Source organism: Corvus moneduloides, chromosome 1, assembly GCF_009650955.1.
Source record: "Corvus moneduloides isolate bCorMon1 chromosome 1, bCorMon1.pri, whole genome shotgun sequence".
In the NCBI taxonomy this organism is placed as follows: Eukaryota; Metazoa; Chordata; class Aves; order Passeriformes; family Corvidae; genus Corvus; species Corvus moneduloides.
Genome location: NC_045476.1, coordinates 2,678,409 through 2,699,440, shown reverse-complemented (window position 1 = coordinate 2,699,440; position 21,032 = coordinate 2,678,409). Strand labels below are relative to the sequence as shown.

At 44.1% G+C, this 21,032-nt stretch overlaps 1 protein-coding gene across 4 annotated transcripts; it reads right to left on the bottom strand.

Annotated features, from left to right (window-relative positions):
• Positions 1 to 1,312: 1,312 nt before the first annotated feature.
• On the bottom strand, positions 1,313 to 20,231 carry SEC22C (SEC22 homolog C, vesicle trafficking protein). 4 transcript variants are annotated; one of them, XM_032094625.1, is made up of 8 exons: positions 20,135 to 20,231; positions 15,681 to 15,869; positions 15,029 to 15,238; positions 12,989 to 13,152; positions 11,419 to 11,601; positions 6,755 to 6,873; positions 6,101 to 6,166; positions 1,313 to 4,840 (listed from the first exon to the last, which is right to left on the bottom strand). In XM_032094625.1, exons 3-8 carry the CDS (start codon positions 15,208 to 15,210, stop codon positions 4,640 to 4,642), a joined length of 915 nt encoding a protein of 304 aa, XP_031950516.1. In that variant the 5' UTR covers positions 15,211 to 15,238; positions 15,681 to 15,869; positions 20,135 to 20,231; the 3' UTR covers positions 1,313 to 4,639. The 4 variants fall into 4 exon arrangements, with proteins under 4 accessions (XP_031950516.1, XP_031950433.1, XP_031950662.1 ...); XM_032094542.1 differs by having other exon boundaries at positions 15,818 to 15,869; XM_032094771.1 differs by lacking the exon at positions 20,135 to 20,231 and adding an exon at positions 17,322 to 17,789.
• Between the last annotated feature and the right edge of the window lie 801 nt (positions 20,232 to 21,032).

Genomic DNA, 21,032 nt, shown 5'->3' with positions numbered 1-21,032 from the left:
TAAAAACATGTATTTCTATCACCTCAGGAGTTGTTTCTCTTTCAGCACAGGGACCCTCTGATCCTCCCACCTCCTTTTATCAGCGTCTTCAAAAGATAAAGGGAGTTGTAATTGCTTTCTCCCCTCACTGCAGAAGAAAGGGAGAGGCTGCTGTTCCCTCTATTGGCATCCTGAGAAGAAACACGCTTTGAGCGATCATTTATTTACAGAGCAAAAATAACATCTGGATTTCAAAGGGCAGAGCAGTTCAGAATAATGAGGCTCTCTCCTCCCTCCCCTGCCATCAGCTTCTGCTGATTCCCACCCACTGCCTGCACAACCCCTGCTCTGCCTCTCTCCTCATTCCAGGGGCTTCTCCCTCTCTCCAAGCATTGTTTTGCTTCTGCCACAGAATCCCAGAATGGTTTGGGTTGGAAAGGACCTTAAAGATCATCCAGTGCCACCCCTGCCATGGGCAGGGACACCTCCCACTGTCCCAGGCTGCTCCAAGCCCCGTCCAACCTGGCCTTGGACACTTCCAGGGACCCAGGGGCAGCCACAGCTTCTCTGGGCACCCTGTGCCAGGGCCTGCCCACCCTCACAGGGAAGGATTTTGCAAATATTTAATCTAACCCTGCCCTCTGGCACTTTGGAGCTGTCAATACCTAGGTGTCATTCCTGTGGAGAAGCAGGGAGGAGAAAAATGTGAAGAAACCAGTAGTTCCATAAGCCTGATTTCTTCCAGCTCTTTGATTTTTGCCTTATTTTCTGGTTCCTGAGTCCTGTCACACAAAGCATCTCTCCCACACACGAATCCATCCCATTCCAGTGGTGAGAAAGCTGCATTTTCTGTCACATCAAGCCCCTCTTTACTGTAACGCTGCTGAATCTGTCTCTTCAGTTACCAAAGGTGGCTGAAATTGCCCAAAAAAAGTTCACAAGCCCTTAGTAGGGACAGACTAATTAACAGGCCTGTTTTCACTAAGGCTAAAAATGCACCTGCAGACTGCCACATCCCCACTACTCCCTGGCAGCAGCTGGAAAGGCACCCTTGGGGTGTGTTACATCTCATTTCATGCACTTCAACACACAAGTTTTGCAGGAAAAGCCTCCAAGAGTCTCTGAAAATAAAGAGCAAAAGAGATTCTATCACAGCCTCCTGCAGTCTCCTGCTTGGATAACTGAATTCCTATACATATATTTATAAATATGTTTCTATGGTTCAACTGATGAACTGGCCACAGGGATCACTGAAAATGTCTGCAAAAATGAAATATAATCAGTTAATTTCTAATATAATCAGTTCATTTCAAACTCTGAATGAAGACAACCATTACAAAAAAAGCCATTTATTAGATATATGTACATATATACATACACATGCAAAATGATTTTATACACATTTACACAGGTTCAATTATTAGTACAGTGCAAAAATGTCTAAAAAGGTACCAGCCCACCTTCTACAAACTCCATAGGTCTTTGGGAGAAAGGAAAAAAAAGCCAGAGAATTACCAGCTTCATAAAGTGACTAAGCACTGCAAATCTTGAAATTATTGAAGTTTATTCTTTGCCAATTTTCTTGTGCTGAGCTGCTGGGTGAGGAAAAAGAGTTTCCGAAAGACTTATCTTGCAAACTGACAGAATGAAGAAGATGCAATCCCAACCACATTAACCAGTTTAAAGCTGAACAAAAAGGGATGGATTCCTCTTTGGGGATTTGATTCAATACAGGAATAATCCCACGTTATGAGTCAGATTTTATGTTCTCAAACTGCAAGTCATTCTTTTTTATTAAATCTTAAAGCACTGAGATCAATGTAAACTATTCTATTCCTCTTGCTGTTTTGCCAGGAGAGAATGTTTAACTGTATAAATACCCTGTGAATATGGGATAAATACCAAATAAAAAATAAAACCAGGTCAAACTCTGTGTGCTCTGCCTCGTCCTGGAATCCCAACCCAAACCTATAAAGTGCACACAGACTAATCCATGTGGATTCCTTAATATGGTTTACACATATTACAGGGGGAAAAAAGGGTTGCAAAGGGATTAAGACCAAGACCAAACCAGAGCTTTGTCATTGGGTAGAAAAGATCTAAAGATTCAGTCACACCCCCCAAAAATCCACAAAGAAAAAAAAAAAAAGTTTAGGCAAAGGCAGAACTGAACCAGCTGATTTGGTTTGATTTTACTGAAATGTTTTTAGGAAAACCAATTCAATGAAAGCTGCATTAAACCCTTCTCCACTCTTAATTGCACAATTCTCCAAACACCCTGGTCTAGCACTCCTTTGCAGAGCTGTGGCTGACATCCCCTGGCTCAGGGATGGATTTGCTTCAGGACAGAGCAGCTGGATGCTCGGGAAACATCAGCCATGTTCCAGCTTTTCCAGTCAGCTCCGTACAAGGCTGAGGAATGCCCAGCTGTGAATGCTCTGTGAGCCTCAGGCCAGAGCAGGGCTGGCTTTAGCCAAGCCCAGGAGAAACAGGAAAGCTCCTCTGGACTCTTCAGCCACAGTGAGGCTAAAAAGGCAGAGCAGGGGGTTGGCTCCTGTCCTAAAGTTCTTTTCATGAAGTTTTGTCTGTCTGTAGTATAAAATGCTTCATCCTTTCCCCACAGGATGATTCCCCATGGGAACCCAGTTTATGCTCCTGGAAAATACCATCAGTCTTCGCATCCGTTACCCTCAAAGTGTCACATTTCTAGTGTCAGGTTTTTGGGGTGTTCTTCTTTCAGGGTTTTTTTTTTTTTAAACTTGTAATCCAAACTCCTGGCTGAGTTCCCTGCAGTCTCCAGAAGTAATTTATCAAGGAAAACTGGGACTGAACAGCACGAAAATTAAGAGCAGTACAAAACCCCTCACATCTGTGGGGTCATCCTGGTGTCCTAAGGACAGTGGTTGAATTCTGGCTTCATTTCTCCACTTGCACTCTGACAGAAAACTGGGATAATGACAGACAAACAACTTTAATCCACTCCCTTACAACAGAAAACCTTTCCCTTATGGCACACAGCTCTAGCTGTGTCCTTAAATGCCTGGCTAAAATATTCCTCCATCATTCCCTACCAGACTACTCCTCATAGTTTGGAGGTTTTTATCACGTTGCTGTTACAGTAAGTGCAGTGAAAAAGATTTTTCACACTTTCCTCCTGGGAAAAGCTCTGGCACTAAGTCTCCTGATGTCCTAGAGACTGTCCAGGCTGTAATGGATGCTGTTGCTGCAGTCAGCTGCATCCAGAAGTGCTTCCAAGGTACAGCACCACAAATTTATGGTCTGATCCTCGTGTTTGCATCCTGAGATTTCAGGAAAATTCACTGAGATACAAGAAAGGAATTTTCTTAAGTGTTCCTGCAAAAAAGACAATTCTGCTGCATGTTAATCTCTTTGCAACCAGAGGTAGAGATTATGTGAGGGGAAAAATAAATCTTTGGTGAAAGAAATGGGGATGACCAGAAAGAAAAAAAGGATAAAAGGAAATTTTAGGACCATAATTCCACAATAACACACCTACAGTTCTCTACATCTCAGTTTGGATCTCTACAACCCCTCAGGGACAGCTGCATCAAACTGCTATGCATTTTTTTAACTGCCAGCCTAAATTATTCATCTATGCCCTAAAATGCCCATGTGCACCTCGATCCATGACAGGGAACAACACCCAGTGCAGCAGAGCTTGGGAATTCCAGCTCTGCAGTCCCCTATTCCAGGGTGCACACTCAAAACTCATCTTAGTGTGGGAACTCACCACTACAGGTGTTTTATAGAACAAAGAGAACCTGCTCTTGCTTTCCATTCCTGGAAATGGCTTTCTACTCACCAGCTACTCAATTTTCTTTTAAAGGAAGGTGAAGGAGTCAGTGGCCTGTCATAAATAGACTTGGAAGATTTATTATCCATACAGAGCAAGCAAACATGGAACTGCCCTTATCCTAAAAGTGACCTTAGCCAAGGAAACAAAGGCCACATGAGCTGACAGATCACTTACACCCACTTGGATTATTTTCTGCTGCCCCAAGCATATTTGCAATTAACCCATGAGCACACACTTAACTGCAATGTGCTGTTCAGCCAAGGAGATATTTATAGACTCTATGGTTTATAAAAGAGCCACAGTCTTTTCCTGTCCCTCCAAACCTAGAAAAGTGACCCTGAAGCTCACCCTCACCATTTTCCCCACCGATACTGCACTCATCTAATTACAGCTAACAACCCCTTTACTCACATTTACCAAGAATCTTCACAAATTCTAGAGACAAAAATGTTCCCCATCACTTTACCTCCATTTTACTACACAATTTGAATATTTGCAGCAGCAGGGCAAGACTGATCTGCCAGACTGTCACAGAGCCAGTAAGACAAATGGCAAAATGCTATCTGGATGGTGGCAGTCAAGGAGGAAAAGCTTGTTGATGGTAAGAGCTTCCATCTGTTGGTGACACCTGACAAGCTCTACCATTGCCATGTTAAATACAGCTGCACCCCTTGCTGTGTGTTGGACACAGTTACAGCACCCTGCCTATCCCAAGTTGCTTGGAACTGTTCTCCTTGCAATAACCATTGCCAGGGATGGTTAAAAAACACTCTGAGCTATTTTTGGCCAGGTGAATACAAAAGAAAAAGTTGTAAAAACAGAGTAGCAAACCCCAAGTTTTTTTCATACGCCACAGTCAGGCTGCTTCTCCAGGAGCTGCCTTGTCAGGATCTGGTAAGAAGAAAGAGAAGCCACTCCTACATGGAAGGAGATTTGCCAGAGGTTCCGTAATCCATACAAGTAAATGTTGCATGAACAGACACACAAAAGGAGCACAAATGTCTTCACCTTCCTGGCTGAGCTGTAGAAGAGGTACAGGTAACACTGCAAAAGGACCAGAGAGAGAGAGTTAGCACTGAGCTATGTGCACAAAACCAGGGATGCAGCTGGGAATTTCTGCCTGGGACAGCTGGAACCTGTCTGCTGAGCACGTTAAGAGTAAATTTAAAACTCCCAGTGCTGACAGAGGAGTCACTTTTTCCCCTCAGGCAGTGACAGATCAGCCTCTCTCACCTCAGGTCACAGCTTCCAACTGTGCTGATGCCACAGGCAGAGGTCAGCACACAGAAACCCTGCAATGTATGCACAAGCAGTTTGGGAAGAAGCTGCTATAAACCAAAAGGAGAAGAGAGAACTCTCCTTGATTCAGCTTCCCTGGCTTCAGGTACTCACAGGGAAAGAAGCAGCACAGAGCCTTTCTTTGTGAAAAACAACTTGCATCGAGTATTTAAATCTAAATTAACCTATTAGATCTAAATTAATCTATGAGATCTAAATTAATCTATTCACCTCAAAGCTCTGCCATGAGCAGAGGTGTAGGAAGGCTGAAAGACACTAAATTGTATCATAATACAATAAATAACCCCAGAAACACATCAAAGTCTGCAGATAGTGGTCCCCAAACCATTATCCAAATGCAACAAGGGCAATAAATGATACACTGTAGGCATTAATGTTATTCCTAGAAACAAAACTGCTGCAGCTTCCTGCAATGCCGGGCTAAGAATAGAACACTTTCCAGCATATACTGCCCTCAAGTTAAAGGTTGTGGAGCCCTGTTTTAGGAATTCAAGGAGCTCTTCACTTGGAGCATGTTATATTTTCCTCATTCAAACTCTTCCGTGTAAGGTCAGAGAAAATAACCCCATTACAGAAAAAATCTAAGGAACCACCAGGATTCAATGTAATTTTTCATGTAAATTAGACCATTTTCAATAGTGCTGTCCAGTATTTGCTCAGTCTTCAAGGTGGTCATGCTCCAAAAGCCCATCACTAAGTCTGACCCTGACAGGAAGACGTGGTGTCCATCCCTATGGGAGGAGACCAACTTTGGGATGGCATTTATCCATCACACCCAGCCCCCTCTGACTTGTCAAAACATGGAAGCACTGAAAAAGCCTGCAAATGCAATTTTCCAAGGGTCAAAATGTGCCTTGAACTGCTTTTGTACCACTCCACTGGAATAAATCAGTGGAATCACCTAGGTAGGATATTAGAAACCTCTGCTTGGCTGAAAAGGACTCTGTCTCGTGAATTATAGTAGCAAAATAATCAGAAAAAAAATTTTATTTGCAGTTAACATACCTGAAAAACACAGGCTAGAAAAGGTAGAAAAAAAGCTATCACATTTCCAATTCCTTCGTGGTCCTCCTGTTGGGATTAAAAGAAGTGACAACTACGTCAGGCACAGCTTTTAGCAAGAGCTGCTTGATATTTGAGAACATTATAAATATAGTCAAGAACCTCTTATCCCAGTTTATGTTGATTGACTGTCACAGTGTTCAACACCAAGATCAATACCATTGGATAAGACACCAAGAACTGAGGCTTATGTGACAGTTCCTGCTAAATAAAACTGTGTCAGGATACAATCAGGACACTTTTTTTCCCCTTTTATAAAGTTGTTTACAGTCTCATGTTTGTTTAAAAAAAATTACCGAAAAGGGTCTACAATAAAATAAAAGAATGGAGAAAAAAATCCAGGTAGCCTGGTAAGAATAAAATATTTCTCAAAATTTTAACCTCTCTAAAAAAGAATAAAATGCCAAATGTTGTGATTTACAACAAAACACACAAGGTGCAGCAGGTGAGTAACCTACTGTACATTCCCTGGACAAACAAAACACTTCTTGAGGAAAGATGTGTGCTCTGCTACGGGGCAGAACAGCCACCCTTGAACTGGTTACCCAAAAACTCTGCCTTTGACTCATTCTCAGGTTCCAGTGCAATCAGGGTTACCTGAAAGGAATATTCTGCCAGGTGAACTCCTCGGATGAGGTTCAGAGCTCCACACATGATGTTCAGAACAAGTGACAGAATCCCCAGGGGGGTCACGGGCTGCATTCTGTAAGTAGGGACTTAGAAAGAAAGGAAAACCAGACATCAGTGAAAGTTTGCACTGTTACTTTCAATCTTCTAATAGAAAACACCACAACTACCTTATGTGGGTTTTAAACACTCCCAAAACCTTCCATGCTTGCTCCAGGGAAGACTGATTACAAACAGAACCCCCTTTTTTTTGTTGCACTACAGTATTCAGTCCTTCAGACATCCAGAAATCAGCAAGAGCTCTAGAGTATTTTTAAACAGGTCAGCAACAGACTTTTTCTTGACCTATTTGGCATCAGTGTCTTCTATTATGGTGCACATATACAATTTTTTGTTTATTACAGCAGATGAGGATGCTCAGCACTCCTCAAAGGTCAGCAGAAAAGACACCAAAGGTCTGGGAAAGGGCTTAGATTTCAGCCACCCATCACAGCAAGGAGCAATTCATCTCCTCCTTAAGCAGTAATTAAAGTATTTCTTCCCACTGGCAGTTGGAGGGCTCAGGCTGCCCACGTTTCACACGTAGTGAATTATCTCCTCCTTCCTTTCCCACCTTCTCTGCTACTACTTAACACCTGAACTGCTGAACAGCAGTTCTTCAGATAATCTCATTGATACACCCCTAATTAAGGTCAAAGCAATTATCATAAATGTGTGTTTAGCTTTGGAGTCTGCTGCCTCTAATTCAGGGCTGTCCAACAGCCCACCTCCAGCTCTCCCTCGCTTCTTCAACAACACTTTGCACACCTTGATCCTCACCTACATTTTATTTTATCTCTGCCCTTGGATCACCCCAAGTAGGACACTGTCAGCTTAATAAAAAATGGTAATTTCCAGCTCAGATACTAAACCCAGCTCTTTTCCTGCACCAACATCCCCAAGACACAGGAGAGAATGAATGAGCCCTCAGAAAATGATCCAGCCCTCAGGATCTTCTCCCTCTGTCCAGGTGTATCCAGATCCTGACTAGTAGAGATAAACTGCACCTCTGGCATCCTTTCAGTGACAGAAGAAACACCACAACAGCCACCACATGATTTCAGAGAGGAAAACACTCCTGCCTCCTCCTTCAAGAGAGATTTTGATAGATGGATGTAAAAAGCTTTGGTGACAAATTGATATAGGGTTGTAAAGCACCTTTCATCCATGTCTCTGCAATTAATTTGTCTGGCATGCACTCACACATCCATAATCTCAGCTCCAAAGCAACTGCAAAAGGAACTGTATTAACTCCACGTGGTATGTCTCACTTTAGGGAGCATTACTGGATATTACACTGGGAATGGTGTAACTCTGTCACTCACAGGCAATTTGGCTTTTCTTTTGCTACACACTGACATTTAAAAAGAACTTGTAGCAGCATCTTTATTCATTCACTGACCCCAGAATTCAGATTCCTGCTATTTTCTCCTGCTATTCCTACTTCCTATTTTTGATTCATTAAATAATGTTGCAGCTATATATATGTGTAACTCTCCCACAGATATTTCCTAATAAAGACTGTTTCATTTCCTCAAATTCTAAGGTTTACTTCAGAGGCGTGAAATGTCTCTCAAACAAATTATAATTATCAAGCACAAGTGGCACTCATTGAGCAGGATCCTGCAAACTACACGTGCCAAGAGTTCCCAGTCCCTAGGGAAGAACAATGTAGGTCTCAATATACTGCTTCTGCAGCATGAAATATTATGTAAAAGTTACATTTTTTAAGTCCAGAAGGATAAAAAGAATTGCTGTCACAAATGCGGGGGAGATTAAAATATCCAGTTGCTCGGGGTTCAGATTCTGTGAAAACTGGTCTTGAAATGGTTTGCTGCAGAGATTTATTTCTGCTGTTAAATTCTGAGGTTTAACTCACAAACTGAAATTGCACAGAGAAGTGAGATGGGTCCTGCTAAGGGAAAATTATTTCCCTTCCTTGGGTGAATTCAGTCATATTTTTATAAAGAGGATTTCATACCAGAATGGCCTAAATAAGGGAAAAGGAGAGTACAAACACTCTTAGTTCGAGCCAGCACAACTCTGCACAAGCACAAATAAACACTAATTAGGTTTCACATTGATTTGACTCTTCAAGCACAGAAGTTGTGCACTTCAGAGCACAACATCCTCACAGAAACATTCTGGGAGCTGTGGGCGATGCACCAGCAGGTTTGAACATGTACAGAACAACTCTGTGCAAACACCCTCACACGGTGAAGAAATTGAAACCTCTGCCCATGAAAGATTTTCTGGAGAGGCCTCTGGCCATTTCATTGGAGGGAGACACCAGAGTCTGCAGCAGCTCGGATCTGCCTCCTGCAGGCACAGCACGAGGGTTGGACAGTGAGTCACTCGCTCAAAGCTCTGCAGAAAGAGCACCAGGAGTGAGAAATGAAGTCACACTCTAGCAGTTTAAACTAAAATACAAGCACACAAAAGGCAGAGAGTGAGACAGCTTCAAAAAAACCCCTTGTAAAAGCCTCTGAAGGACTCCCTGTGTGCCTGTAAAAGATGAAGAACACTCATCAAGAGGAGCTGCAGGATTTACCATCTCACTCACAAGACAAGTGGCACAAATTGTTCTGCTGCTTCCCAGGGCCACCTGTGATGTGAAAACTTTCCCTCTTGCCAGAAAGCCCCTCAGAGTCCCCTGCACACAGCCCCAGTGTCCTCTGGAGCAGCACCAGCTGTGCCCACACTGACACGAGTGGGGCTCTGCAGCAGCAGCCAGGGATGTGTGGGTGTGGTCAAGGGTACCAGGAGAGGGTTTTTGTAGCAAGAGTTGGGCTGGGTTTAGTTAACAAAGGAAGGAAAAAACAGCAGAAAGAATGGAAATAAAAGAAAAATCTCTTGTTCTCATAAATACTAACAAGGACAAAGCTGCCCTGACTTTTCTGAGCCTTTTCACACCAAACTGAGGAGCCAGAGGATGAGCTCACCCAGCTCCAAAGAAGCCAGGAGCAGCTCCAGCCATGTGAGGAGAGGGATGCTTGGATCATCCCTGGATCGATCAATCTGCTCCAGGGAGTGCAGTCACAATTAAATTCTGCTCTCCTGCAGCCACAGCATTTCAAACAGTCTCTTGTAGAGCAGAGCCATCATATAAATAACATTAATATGGAACAAACACTATGCACACAGCTAAACTTAGAGCAGCAAAGTGGGATTCAGCTGGTAGGGAATGATGAGAGGAGAGAGACACAAGCCAGGAAAGCTGACTCCAGTGGAGGCAAACAGATGATCATAAACATGATCCTTAAAATAAAGGCAGAACAATCTGTAAGAGCATTTGGGTTAGACCAGAGAAATAGACAGAAATAAAAAGCCAGATGGAAAGTAATGGAAAGCAATTAGGAATAAGAGAGAAGTGAAAATGTATTTCTGATCTGTGGACACAGACTACATCACAAATATTTACTGGCACTGAAGCTGTTCAAAATTCAAAAAAAAAGTGCAAAGAATTTCCAAGCCCTGTCACAACATGAAAAGATTTAACCTTCAAGAACAGTTCTGAAGAGCAGTCACAAATCTGACTGGCAAATAAAGTGGTTTCCATTCTATTTTTAATTCCTCCTGGCCAGTGCCCTTCCGTACCAACTTAAAATACCTATGTCAGATTAGATTCCAGCTCATCTATCACAAACAATAAGATTGAGCAATTGGAACTTAACTTTTTTAGTGCTTCATAAGCCAAGAACAACAAGAAAAAAAAAGGAAATACAAGCTCATGGCACTCCAGCTGCATTTAAACCACCGTGCTAATAGGATTAAAATAGAAATTGGTTTAGTGGTGGACTTGGCAGGGTTTGGTTTCTGGTTGGACTCAATGATCTTAAAGGTTTTCTCCAATCTAAATAATTGTATGATTTCATTTGTGGAGGAGGCAGGCAGGACCTGGACTGTGCAGCTGAAACACAAGTGAGAAGTACCATTTTTATAATAAAGAAGTAGAGGTTGGTACTTCAAAAGCAGGTAAAATGTTAGGTTTTGCCACAAAAAAGTGCCCTGTCAAGCCTCTGTGTTGTTTATACAGATACATAAATCCTCTTTCAAAGTTTTAGTCAAATGCATTAAATTTTACAAAATAAGGTAGAAGGAAAAAGCAAGGAGGGGAGAACAACTCAAGCCAGACAATCTCAGAACAAGAGTTTTACCCTCAGCTCGTATTTTTCTCATCTTTTCTTCCCTCAAGGCTGAAGAAACTCATTCAGACTATAATGACAGATCTTTCATTAGGAGTTTGTAACAAGCTATGAATCAGTGGGGCTTCTTTAAAAACTTGAACACACAAAGATTTTAAAAGAAGAGAGTTTCACACGGAAAATATCAAGCCCAGGCTATATTTTCCATACAGAGAAGCTGATGTAAGGCTAGAAAAAGGCTCCACAGCAGTCTCTAAAGCTCTGCTGCATACCTGCTGCAAAGGAAAGCCCATATGTTGTTTACTATGACAGAAAAAGCCTTTTTTTGGGTTCATACACACGATGCAAACGCACATTTCTCAGTACAAAAGGACCCTGCCACGTGTTTTGGTGCCACGTGCAGGACGAGGGTGAGGAAATCTCCTGTCACCTGGTGTAGTAGTAACTTACCAACCTCCACATGGCCTCCTGCGTGCCCTCCATTGCTCAGCCCGTTCAGCAGCTCCGTGGCCTCCAGCTGCAGCTGCACCGGGGGCTGCAGCTTCAGCTCCTCCTCCACCTTCTCCCAGTTGGCCCTGGCCCGGGAGCCACGGGTGCTGTTGAAATGGTGTTTCACCTTCTGAATGATGTTATCTGAAACAACAGGAAAACCTGCTGCAATCAGCTCTGAAAAACTGCTTAATTAACCCTTAGTATTATTACAACTTTACTTAGGGTGATATTTTATCGTATCATAGCTTTCTCTTGGATTGTCTGAATTCCTTCATTTCTTTTCTTATTGGTTCCAGGTATAAAATTCCACTGATGGTTAAGGAACAAAAAGACTTCTTTTAGGTATTTTATAGCACAGAAAGGTTTGGGATGGAAGGGACCTTAAGGGTCATCTCATTCCACCCCCTACCATGGGCAGGGACACCTTCTACTAGACCAGGTTGTTCCAGCCTGGACTTGGACACTTCCAGGGATCCAGGGGCAGCTGCAGCTTCTCTGGGCAGCCTGTGCCAGGGCCTCACCACCCTCTCAGGGAAGAATTTCTTCTAATATCTTATCTAAATAATAATAAAAATTATCTGTAACTACAAATAAAAGGTTAAGATCTCAGGCATCAAGTGCATCTTAGATCCAAACATAGGAAAGAAGATGATTAATAAATAAATTACCACACAGTAATATTTGCCACTCTGTAACACAATAAAGTATAATAATAAAACTGACCAAAAAATGCTTTTTTCTGGTTAAAAAAAAAAAAAAAAGCTTTATGCAATTAAAAGAGGCTAGAAATTCCCCAACTCTTACTCAAGTGTAAAAAAAAAAAAAAAAACAGCTAATGTGGACCTCAGTATGAAATTACGTCCTGGCTGTAATGGGCCCTGCAGGGAATCCACCCAAAATCCAACATGGCTCTATAAGAAGCTTTCCTGATGGATTTCTCAAGCTTTTAAGCCTGAGTTTAACACTGTTACTGAAATCTGGACAGAAGTGTGCAAACCCACTGCAGGATATTATCCTTTTCCAGAAAAGTTTCTCACTGCAAGGGAATTGTGTCTTTCAAAGGTGTGAGGTTCAGTAGAGCAGCTGCTACTTGGCAAGAAAACAAATTATATCAGGTTAAAAATGAACCACTGGGCATGGTTCTGAGGTATTATGACTCCAAGTCATGCCAGAAATAAAGCTGCCCATAATAATCTATTCTGTCTCCCTTTTTTCCCATACTCATCCGTCTCCACTCGTCAGATTTTTTTAATTAAGTTAGAAAGTGTCTGAGATATCAATTTCTTTTTTCTTCTCTGCTTGTTCATCAATCACCACAGCACTTTGTTCATAATAGATGAACTCTCAGGAACTACAAACCAAACCCTCAAATAGTTTAAGGTATTAAGATCTCCCCCTTCCCTTCCACATGCAGGTAAAGGCGTACCCAGAGTCACTTTTATCATCAGGCTTTGGCCAGGAGATGTTGTTTAACACCATCAGTTTGGCAGAGAGAGGATTTTTACTATTAGAGAACAAAGTTACAAACCAAATTCAATAAAAGCATATGGTCTGGAAGCTGAACTGATGCTCCTTGTGTTGTAGGAAGCAGCAAATTCCCACCGAAGCTCTTCCAGGAAGCAGAAGGCCATGATGGTCGAGTAGCTGCTGGAACAGATTGCCATGCAGGCAACATCCCCAGAAGAAAGGAAACTGAAATAGAAATTTAAAAAAAATCACATCAACATAAAAAGGTGAAAGTCCTGCTGAATGTGAGGATGAAGCTGTGCTTGCTGTCAAAACAAAATGTACAGACTGAGCTGAGAGAGCAGACTGCAAAAAATGTCATTTATGTTGTTGTCAAAGTCCTGCAATCCCTGTAGAGCTATTTATTCTTAAACAATTGTTTATTCTTAACTCATCCAGGATGCCTGAGCACAGTGAAGATCACAACACAGACTTTATGAAATTAGTACATCAGTACAAATCGAGGACATTATTCTCCCAGGCTGGCTTTAAATCACACTAATAAAAACCAAGATGGCCAGAAAACCAATTTTGAAAGAAAATGCAGAAAAAAAAGTAAAAGCAAGGAAGCTTGCTCCCAGGAAGCAGATGGATTCCTTGTTCCCCTTGAACATGGTAACATCATATTAACAGCAAGAGATAGTTACTAATGTACACAACCCATGATTTTCAAATGCTTACTGCTACATCGCAATAAGAATTCTACTCTAAAAAGGCTTCCTCTAACACTGAATCCATATTTATGTGAAAGTTTCCACTCTCAGATGGTCCAAACCTTCCAGGAGACTTCTGAGGGATATCTTCCCTTGCAGCCCAGCCACTTGTCAGCAGGAAACCACCCAAGTTTTGGAACTGAATAATTTGTCTCTTTTCTACTGTTCCTATATTTTATCCCAACTTCATTTCCTACTCATGGTTTCTATTTCACCACATTTTTATTTATTTGCTATACTGTGTTCTTGGGATTTACAGCTTTGCTTGGCTCTGCCAGCCCAGTTCCACTGGGTAGATTCCCCAAATTCCTGCTACTCCCAGCTCAAGCTGGGGATCAACACCATGCCTGCCTAAAACCCCCTTTTCCAAGCTGTCCATAATTTATGGCCTTTTCCCACGTATCCATTTGCACTGCTCCTGTTCCAGAGCCAGGGCTGAGCTGCTTCTGCACAGACCACAGCAGATAAAAGCAGCAGGACTTGTTGGCATCAAAGGGCACGAGTTTGCTTTGACTGAAAAGGAATTGAGATGAAAATCTCTGCTTTTCCAACTGTTTCAGTGTAAATTCATGTATTTTTTAACTCCCCCTAAAATGGATGCTTAGTTTTAGCTTAGGGTCACTTAAAGTTTTCTTCCACTTGCTTAGCAGAAATGCAACCACAAGCTAAAACTCACATCTTAAATGAGTTTAAACTAATTTCTTCATTTCTTTCTCTGTAATTTCTTTAATACATTTCTTCTCCTCAACTAAGTCATTCCAAGGCACTTGGATGCCCTCTTAAAGGGATTTGTAGAAATCCATGACACTCCAGTTCCTAAAAGTAACAAGCACTGCCCATTTTTGCTACACAAAATGAAAATTAACGTGAGTAAAATATATATAAATAAAATAAGGAAAGTATATACAAATATATACCTAATATGTATAAATATAGTGTAAATATGTATATGTAGATATGTATAAGTAAATATACATATAAATATATATAAAATATGTAAATAAATGCAATTGTATAAATGTAAGTGTATAAATACAATGAAATGTCTAAATATAATATAGTATTAAATAACAGTTATGTATGTGTATTTATATAAATTAACATACAAAATACAATATATGAATATATAAATATATACAAATATATAACTAAGCACATGCTCACTATTCTGAGCAGGAGCTGAGGAATAAGGTTTCAAAATCCTCGGCGTTTACAACCTAGACAAGCACTGTGGGATTTCAGACTGGAATTAGGCACTACAGATCATACCCAGAGTTCAATTAATCCCCAAGAGAATTATTTCAAAAATTAAAGCCCAAAAACCCAAGCAAAGCAGAGCAGGAACTCACTGAATGCTCAGGTTACGTCCTTTTGCCGTGCCCCGACTCGGATACCGCGCCAGCATTGAGGATAACGCCTTCAATCTCTTCCTGCATTCCAGAAAGTCCTGGTTGAGATGGAAATCTGTGGAGGCTGAGAGGGGAAGTCCATCCCTCACCCGCACCACGCAGGCAAAGAAGATCATGGACATTCTCCACGGGAGTATTCATGAGGACAACCTGGAAAGGAAAGGTTCAATTCAGTTCATTCCGAAATGCCAGGCACGAATACGTGAGGATGAGAGTTAATGCAGCACTGGAATTGAACAGCACCTCTGGTGACACCTCTGCCATTGAAAGGCAACCAAACTGTTCTCAAAGCTCGTGGCTCTGTCCAGTTTTTGCCTCTCAGATTAAAAGGGGAGGCAGGGGATTTGATAGGGGAATTACTTAGCTGAAAAATATTCCTGTTTTCCCTCCTGCTTTACCCAAAGCATCAGAAATGCTGAGGGAAGTTCTTACAGGTGTTTTTGTAAGCTGCTAAGCCCCACTGATGTGCTGCATCTACACTGGAGCTGCAAAAAGCTGCCTGAGTGTGGCAGTTCTCTATTTTCTAGTGTAACACACAAATCCAAAAATAAATTTTAGGCTAGAGCCTGTCAGATTCTTTTCACAGACTCACCTAGGGCTAAATATAGAATAAAAGTTGCCCTCTCTTGACTTCTTCCTCTTTAAGAGGTCACAAACTCCCATGGAAAGTTATTCTTGGGCTTCACCTGGCACATTCAGAACATGCAGAGATGTGTCCTTCAGACATACCATGAGGATCCAGGGCACGGTGTCAGAGGATTAACAGCACTTCACATCATCTCTGAAAGAGAATCAGAATGAACTAATTAAAAATTAGTTTAAAAAACTAATCGATTACCTGCATTTACACACATATTTACCATCAGATCTCCTGTGAAGTGGGTAAACATATCCTAGGAAGTGTTTTCCCTCAAGGAAAACAAACAACTCATTTTCTTGTCCAATATATTAATTTCTAGACTCGTTCAAAGACACTGTGGAATGTTATGCAAAATATTTATGATGTCCCAATCATAATTTTTTTGAAGTTGTATCAGTAAAAGAGCAGCTCTAAATCAGCAAATTTTAAGGGATTATCACAAACAAGTCATGGGGAAAAAAGGGGAAGAAAGGAAAACCAAAGGCATTTACTTAGCTTCAGGCAAACTACAGAAACAAAGCATTGGGGAAATAAAAAGAAAAAAGAAAAAAAATCACATTGTGAACTCAAACTTTTGATAGGGAGAACAACAGCTTTGACCAGCCCTGTATCACACAATTCATTAGGATGCTCAAAGTGCCTTTGAAATGTGGCTCATCAGGACGAGCTTTTCTTGTCTAAGAAGTCCAGAGAGCGAAACCTTTTCTAACTCAGGCACCATAAACTCTCCTGATGTCTGCCAAGGGTTGAGTTCTTGCCACAGGCAGCGCTAAAGGGTCTCATTTCTACCCCACAGGAACCATTCCCACATAAACTGTGGGAACCATCCCTCTGTCCAAGGTGCCAGCACGTTAAAGCAACTGCAATTATCAGAGGATAATTACCAGAGGAATTAGCAGAAAGCACAATGGCACAAAACTTGTTTCCTCAGAAAAGCAGATTAAAACTACAGAAGATCAGACATCTCTTGAGAAGTGTTATCTTGAACTTTTCAAATGGAGATTAAAGAATTAGATGTGGGTTTTTTTCCACAATCCCTCTCACAGTTCTCCAGCTGTCATTTAAGTTGTAAAAGCAAACTACACTCAGGAACTTTAACACACATCAAAAAGAATTTCAACAAAAATCATGATTATTATAAATCAGCTTGAAACATCCCATCCATCTTAAATGTGTTGTGCTCGTAGCCATTGATAAAAGAGTGCAGAAAACTTTTACATGAAAGTGAAATAAATCCCAAAAATATGAAGTTTAGCAGAAATATTAACTTTAACACAGCCAACTTCTATGCACACTTGCTCAGAACAGCACATTTTTAGGGTGAAGGGTTGGTAATGCTGATGAAGTTTAGCTCCAAAATAACCCCAAAACAGCCAGAAGATGATCAGGAAAATGAAGAAGTAACAAACTTAGAAATCAAAGATATTTTCTAAAACCTATCAAGCTTATGAAATTATTCAGCTCCCTATGCCACTAACAGCAAGAGTTTAAATTTAAACATATATATATTTTTTATTAACCACCAAGGATAACATCACCTACAGTTAACCAACTGCACACAGAGAGTTTTCCAACTTTCCAAGACATACAAACCTTCCTGCTGCAGTGCCTAAGGCTGTCACTGAGTATCAGCTGCCTGTCAGAGGGATCCTTTGGTCTGGGAAAGAAAGATCAGGTGTCCACCAGGAAAACTTCCAAATTAAATGCCAGACTTCAGTGGAGAAATGAGTCCATGCTCCTTCCTCAGAAAATGAGGCTTTGGGTTTTCCTTTTCCTTTGGCACAAGCCCTTGCTACTTGCCCACCAGATGATGTCTAGAGCTGTGTTGTTTTGGCAAGTAACAGCCACTACTGTCACTGCCCTTGGAATTTTAACTACTTGCAAGCCACTTTTGCCACGTCACCTGTGACCAAGCACAAAGTATCACAACTTGCTGGGCTGATCAAAATGTGCACATAAGCAGCTGACTCGATGCTGTCACTGTGTCACACTGGCTGCCCTTTCCTCCGGCAGTCTCTCTGTCTGCACACCATCAGCAGCCCAAAGTTCTGCACCCGCCTGTACATGGCAGCTCTTTGACCTTGGTTCTGAACTTGGACAATGTCCTCAAGGCTTTGGGTTCAGCAATATCAAATCCTGCAGAGTTCACAACTGATAACATCACATCAGCATCAGACTGCCTGTTCTGGCACAAAGCAGAACCTTGGGAAGTATTTCAAGCAATTATTTCAGAAGAACAAGCTATAACTTATGACTGAAGGAAACAAAGTTGTTTTTTCATTACTTGCAGCACCTGTACATCCAACAACGCTTCAGAATAAGACTACTTAGTGCATTAACAGCACCAATCTCATAACAAACAATTCTTCAGTGTATCTAAGTGACCTGGAGCACAATTCCTCCTTCCCTCACTTCCCAAGGAGCAGCCAACTCTCTCCAGTGGCGGTGTAGGGATTATCAAGGCAGCCTCAATCAGACCTGCTGCACTTTACTGCGTGTTACGCAAGCTCCACTGGGTTAAGAAGATTACAGCCAACTCACCAGGCCACACTTCTCCAAATGTTCAGCAAACTCCTGCTTTATTGCCTGGACTTAGAAAACAATCTCCTCAAAAGGCTGTGAAAGCAAATGAAAACTAGTGCAGAGTTCATGAGGGGGATTATGTTAAAAACCTGGTTCTTTCAAAAATTACCAAATCATCAAAAGCAGGTTTCCTTCCAAGAATGGCACAACACTCACAAAAATGTTACCAGGATTTTTCTCCAGCTTTTGCCTTCTCTCCCTGCTCAGAGCCACATTTCTCTGCTCTCTGGAGGTGTCCAGCTTCAAATCCAGTTCTGACCTTCCTGCTGAAGGAACAGCTAAAAGCTTTAATGGATGTTACCATGGCCCTGAAGCAGAATGTGAAGTTTTCTGGACACGTGACTATTGCACTAAAGCATCCTTTCTCAGGCAGGTGACTTCCAGAGGGAGTCCTGGACAGCTACAGGTGGGACGCCAGAACATGAAAGAGATTCAGGTTGACTCATTAAACACAAAACCTGAGCTGCAGCTCCAGTGCTGCTTTGGGTCTCACCCAACAAGGATGTGGCTCATGAGGGAGATTTATCACACCCCTGAGGGATCACAAAGGGGATTTTATCTTCTTCTCAGATACATAAAAAAACAAATCCAAAGTGCTGTTAAATTTCTCATCTTCTAAGATTGGACCAGTATCCACCTGATCCTTCCCAGCTGCTCTCCCTCCATGCCCCCAGCAGTGCTGAGCACCCACAGACATCCCAGGCCCACAGCACAACCAGAGCCACTCTCCAGACTGAGAAGTGAGTAAAAACAATTTGAAACACACTGCTATCTCAAATTTTAACACAGGATTTGTGCATATCCAGAGCTTTTAGGCTCCTATAAATCCTACAGGCTTACTCTTATCCCCAAGGGGGAAGCACGTGGAAAAACCCTTATCATCGCAAATCCGTCTGGACACACAGTTTCCTGCGAACTACCAGAAATCAAGCACACACAAACCTCCAACCCCAGCATCCAGCTCTCACATCAATCCCACTATCCCAACAAAAAATCCTCCAAATCCTCGCCCAAACCACACTGCAACAACTCTGTCATGCTCTGAAGCTCTGCCCCACCTTCATCTCTCAGAAACACCGGCCACTTCACCTGTTCCCAAATACTCACCCACCCCATCCGCCTGAACCCTGACACCTCCCAAATCCCACCAGCTCATCCCTGTACCTTCCCCAGCCCATGTAACAACGGACCCATCCCACATCCATCCTGTTCCGCTCACATTACACATAACTACACCCCACTCACACCTCTCCTCCCCCACATTAAGCATCCTAAAATCCCTGAAAGAACCCCGTTCCCACACTCTTCAATTAACTCGGACACCTTGAAAGCAAACACACCCATGCCCCCACCCGGGGCACTGCTTTGTACTGACAGGGCCTTCCACACATCCCTCAAGCACCCGGATACCCCCAAATCTTACTCCCATCCCGCAGCTCCCAAGCCCTCACGTTATCCCTGCTCATATAAACCCCAAGGCATCCCCAGCCCAACCCACGCCTCCTCCTCTACCCCTCAAGCACTCCAAGGAACCCCCAAATCCTATATCCATGCCACGGGATCCCAACACACACATCCCTTTGCTCACCACCACATCCCCACACTCCCCCCATCGCCTTCCCAAGCACCTCAACCCCCCTAAACACCCCCCACACCCCAAGTTTACCCCAGTCCCTTCCCAGTTCACACCCCCCACACCGTTCCACCCACGCACACGCCCCGGATCGCCCCGCCCCGGGGATGCGGAGGGCACGGCGGCAGAGGAGGAGGATGAAGAGCAGGCTCAGTGTCCCCCTACCCACCCAGGACCCTCCGCCGCTCACCTCCCGTCCCCCGGCAGCCCCGCGGCCTCGGCCTCCGGCTTCCCTCAGCGCCGGCCCCGCCCGCCTCACCACCGAGGCGGCGGCGCGGAGCGGCCGCGCGGGGACCGCCGGGACAGCGCCGGGAGGACCGGGGGGAACGGGGCCGGGACCGGGGCAGGGACCGGGGCAGGGAACGGGGCAGGGAACGGGACCGGGGCAGGGAACGGGGCAGGGACCGGGGCCGGGACCGGGGCCGGGACCGGGGCAGGGAACGGGGCAGGGACCGGGGCAGGGGACGGGGCAGGGAACGGGGCAGGGAAGGGGGAAGGGACCGGGGCAGGGAACGGGGCAGGGAACGGGGCAGGGGACAGGGCAGGGAACGGGGCAGGGAACGGGGCAGCGAACGGGACCGGGGCAGGGAACGGGGCAGGGACCGGGGCAGGGAACGGGGCAGGGACCGGGGCAGGGAACGGGGCAGGGGACGGGGCAGGGAACGGGGCAGGGAAGGGGGAAGGGACCGGGGCAGGGGACGGGGCAGTGAACGGGACCGGGGCAGGGGACGGGGCAGGGACCGGGGCAGGGAAGGGGGAAGGGACCGGGGCAGGGGACGGGGCAGTGAACGGGACCGGGGCAGGGGACGGGGCAGGGACCGGGGCAGGGAAGGGGGAAGGGACCGGGGCAGGGGACGGGGCAGGGAACGGGGCAGCGAACGGGACCGGGGCAGGGAACGGGGCAGCGAACGGGACCGGGGCAGGGATCGGGGCAGGGGACGGGGCAGGGGACGGGGCAGGGATCGGGGCAGGGGACGGGGCAGGGAACGGGGCAGTGAACGGGACCGGGGCAGGGGACGGGGCCGGGACCGGGGCAGGGAACGGGGCAGGGACCGCGGCCGGGAACGGGGCCGGGAACGGGGCAGGGG